The 4,082-nt window shown below is 36.8% G+C and overlaps 1 protein-coding gene across 1 annotated transcript; it reads left to right on the top strand.

The window, feature by feature from the left end:
• Positions 1–4,082, top strand: LOC101740313 (CLIP domain-containing serine protease HP8-like). The gene is made up of 4 exons (XM_012697732.4): positions 1–189; positions 1,837–2,011; positions 3,028–3,203; positions 3,513–4,082. Exons 1-4 carry the CDS (start codon positions 123–125, stop codon positions 3,893–3,895), a joined length of 801 nt encoding a protein of 266 aa, XP_012553186.1. The 5' UTR covers positions 1–122; the 3' UTR covers positions 3,896–4,082.

Raw genomic sequence — 4,082 nt, 5'->3', positions numbered from 1 at the left:
CAGTTTATACAAAGACGCGTTACGAGACGGTTGGACAATTTAGAAAAATGTATTATTTTCTAAACAAAAAAATCTTGAACTGCTTTTATTTTCGATTGATACACTTACGCGACTTCGGCTAGATGAAGTGTTACATATTAGCATTTTTTGCCTTTGGTTTATTCGTTTTGTTCTTGAATCTGCCTGATGGTGAGCTTTTTTTATTTTTTTTATTTTAAGCTTCGATGGGTGAATGAGTTAATGGCCCGCCTGGCGATAAGTGGTTACCGGGGACGACAACTATCGTAAATGCCGCAACCTACCTTGAGACATCAGTTCTAGGTCTCAGTTCTGAAAACATTACCATTTCGCGGCAGAATTAGTTAGAGTGGTGGAACCCTGGCCATGCGTTACAAGACGCTCTATAAGTTTTAGTTCACAAAACAATTTACTTTTAACGTTTTTTGTCTTTTTGTTAATTGGTATACGAGGTAAAGAAAACTTGTTGTTAATGTTTATGGCAGCCCATGGACATCGTGCTCATATTTCAAGGTGGGTGGCGGCACTTACGTTGTAGATGTCTATGGGTTCCGGTAACCACTTAGCACCAGGTGGGCTGTGAACTCCTCCACCCATCCAGCCATAAAAAAAAAAAGTTATAGTAATAATAAGTTATAGCAACCAGCAATAAAAAAAGTTATAAGTGCATAGTAGTTTTGTCAGACAAGTCACTGTCAATGTCAACAGTCCACGCGGTCCAAAACTTCCTATGTAAGACGGAATCTATATCTATACTAATATTATAAAGAGGAAAGATTTGTTTGTTTGTTTGTTTCGAATAGGCTCCGAAACTACTGGACCGATTTGAAAATTTTTTTTTTCCATTAGAAGCCGACATTGTCCCTGATGAACATAGGCTACTTTTTTTAATTTTTTTTTAATTTTTTTTTTTTGGTTTCATGTGTGTTTTAATGTTTCCGAAGCGAAGCGAGGGCGGGTCGCTATTTATTAATAAAGCCAATGATATTTTATATGTAAAAAGAAGCAGATATGTTTCAAGCGCACGTCAAGTGAAGACTCGAAAACAGGCCAATTGGGACGTTTCGTCTTTAGTCGCGTCTAAACAAATGCAATAATAATATAACAGGTGCAATCGTTCCAATTATAGCTATCTTTTTTACTCACGCGCTTATCCCATCTTTTGTACTTTTCATTAATGCTACTTGTCAAAATGTGTGTGCATTATATCGGTAGGTATGTAATGGCGCGATCAGATTTGAAGAGTCAGTTACTATGAAGATAACATGTCTGTTGTATAAAAAATCATTGAATAAAGCTAAATTTTTGTTAAAATAATCGAGAAAAGTTTGTTTAATATTAATTGAAGTACAATTGTTATTAAATAGTCCAATCGGCCAAATTGTCACTAATAAAACGGATATCCCCATGACTAAGAGGAAAAACGCTTTCAACGCGTGGTTTATCCTCTGACGTTGCAATTTTTTTTGTCAATTATAAATTGCTTCTCTTTGTTGCCATGTCGTTGACAGTGACGGAATCTGGCGACGAGTACTTCGTGTTGAATTTACAAGTTCTGTGGTCTTATTCTCTTCATTAACATGAGATATGTCTGCCTGTTAATTGTTAAGTTAATGATATGTAAACATTACCCACTAATGTGGACTTATAAGTCATTTCATTAGTAAGAATTGTGAATATGCATACATTGTTTATAACATTTATAGATGAACAAAAATATTGAATGACTCTTTGTATTTCCGTAAGCATAGAATCGATTTTGTAGTTGCCAAAAATAAACTCTATATTTAATTGCATTACGTTGCTTTTTGTGCACAGAGAAACCATGCGGTGTCACAGCCTCTTGGAGACTAATACACCAAGACCCCTGGCTGGTTCTGCTCGAGTACCACCGTGAAGGAAGACGCACAGGTGCCAGGTGTGGAGGTACGCTGGTCGGACCCCGTCACGTCATCACTGCTGCTCACTGCGTCAGGAACGCCTTCTTGGATCGGTTAGTTCTTTATTATTACGCTTTTTATTAGCTTCAGACGTATGTATGTTTGTAACGGAATCTTTGAACAGGATTTTGATCCCCTTCAAAATGTCGGATTAACTGGAAATTTTGATATACTTATTAAGGACCGATGACAATTCAATATTTAAAAATGAAATGAAAAGAAAAATTTGAAATTCAACTAAAAAATGAAAAATAAATAATAGTTTAAAAAACTAATAACGTACGCTTTTATTGAAAATCTAACTAAAAAATAGAAAATAAATTTGAATAAATTTGAATTAAAAATAGTGTAAGAAAAAATGATTTCACCGTCACACCATTTGAAACTGATTTATCTCAAAGTTTCTCATCTATCAAATTAGGATAGTTGATAAACACGCATGTGAATTCGTAATACCCGACTCTAAATCAACGTGATAATTAGTTCAATTGTAATTCAATTAGAAAATTAAATAGGACAATAATTAATTATCCCTATTACTCTGTTGCTAACAACAATGTCCACAAATTCGCAGGTAAGGCAAAATTCAATTCAGATTCATGCCTATAATTATATTTCCATAATTAATTTTGTTACGTAAGGAAATAAATTGCTGTAACCGGCGGCTAATTGAACAAACTCTAATTGTCATTCTGCACGAGGTGCAATGAAACACAATCTAAAGCAGACGCTTTCTCCTTTTTGTAGTCCTTAATGTAATGGTTAAGATAGATATAAATATTGGCTTAGAATGGCATTACCTCATATTTTCTCGCTTAAGGGAATCATCAATCAAGGGCATATTGTAAGCCAAAAAGTGCAGGTATAATTACCTTGTATATTTCTGCCTCAAATCGGGCATGTGTTGTCCAATATACCAATAAAACTGTCATTCATGTGAGGACCGTTATCCGCTTAACAAAAGGTGGACGAGCCCACTTACGGATCTACAAAATATATAATAATATCGATTCCGATCTATACTAAGTATAAGCAAGAAACCAAAAATAATGACCACGATCTTTTACAGGTTAACCGTACGCTTGGGGGAATACGATACGGCCTCTAAAATTGACTGCTCTGAAGGTGTTTGTTCTGACAAAGTTGTTCGTATCAATGTCACCGAGATCTTCGCGCATCCAGACTACGTTGATAAACAAAATGACATCGCTGTGTTGAAGCTAGAGAAGGATGCTCCTTATACTGGTAAGAATCGCTTACACCTGTTACTGGTTGTAGGAAATGGACCGCAATTCCACGTATATTTGCGAAGCATTATATTTCGGTGCGAAAATTGGGTCGGGCGTGATACAATATGACTTGTTCAGGGTGGGTCTTCGCATTAAGCATTATGATATCTATCGGTTCCAGTACCCGTAAATATTAAACAGAATGTTAGATTGTTAGTTTGTTAATTTGCACCACTTTGAATGTAGGACATTGCCGATCTTTTTTGGAATCCTTCGACATTGACACAAAAAACGGTTAGAGAATTAAACGATTCTATTTTTACAGATTTCATCCGTCCTGTTTGTCTTCCTACTGGAACGTTAAGTCCTAGGACATTGTTCTTGGCCTCAGGATGGGGACAGCAAGCAAACGGCTTATATAGTCACATCAAAAAGCTGATACCATTACCGAACTGGTCGATTGAAGATTGCCAAGCAATGTACAAGCAAACAAAGTTGCCCGATAAAATCATTTGTGCTGGTGGCGAAAGAGGAATGGACACGTGCCGCGGGGATTCCGGTGGGCCATTGGTGGTCATGAAGAGGAGATCTGAGTTGTGGGGCATCACCAGCGCCGGCCACGTCCATTGCGGTTCACAAGGATATCCCGGGATTTATACGAATGTTACCATGTTCTTGGACTGGATCGGAGATGTAATGAAGATTTGAGCACTCGAAGATGCGGTAGTCGGTTTCAAGTTGCTAGTTGTCCCGGGGGACGCCGAAGACGGAATGTGATTTCGTTGAAGATATAACTATAGAACTTAATCAAGGATACGAGAAGAAAGAGTCGCAATCCATGATATTTAATACATTACTCATAATGTAAGATGATGTAATAAATGTATTGAAATTA

This window comes from Bombyx mori, chromosome 28, assembly GCF_030269925.1.
Source record: "Bombyx mori chromosome 28, ASM3026992v2".
NCBI classification, from domain to species: Eukaryota; Metazoa; Arthropoda; class Insecta; order Lepidoptera; family Bombycidae; genus Bombyx; species Bombyx mori.
Note: the sequence above shows the minus strand (reverse complement) of the source record. Positions and strands in the feature narration are given on the sequence as shown.

What these genes read in the sequence shown, in the direction of transcription:
- LOC101740313 (XM_012697732.4), top strand. Translation starts at nt 123, where the DNA reads ATGAAGTGTTACATATTAGCATTTTTTGCCTTTGGTTTATTCGTTTTG. An exon ending in GTTCTTGAATCTGCCTGATG is followed by an intron (nt 190 to 1,836) that starts GTGAGCTTTTTT and finishes TTTTGTGCACAG; the next exon opens with AGAAACCATGCGGTGTCACA. An exon ending in GAAGGATGCTCCTTATACTG is followed by an intron (nt 3,204 to 3,512) that starts GTAAGAATCGCT and finishes CTATTTTTACAG; the next exon opens with ATTTCATCCGTCCTGTTTGT.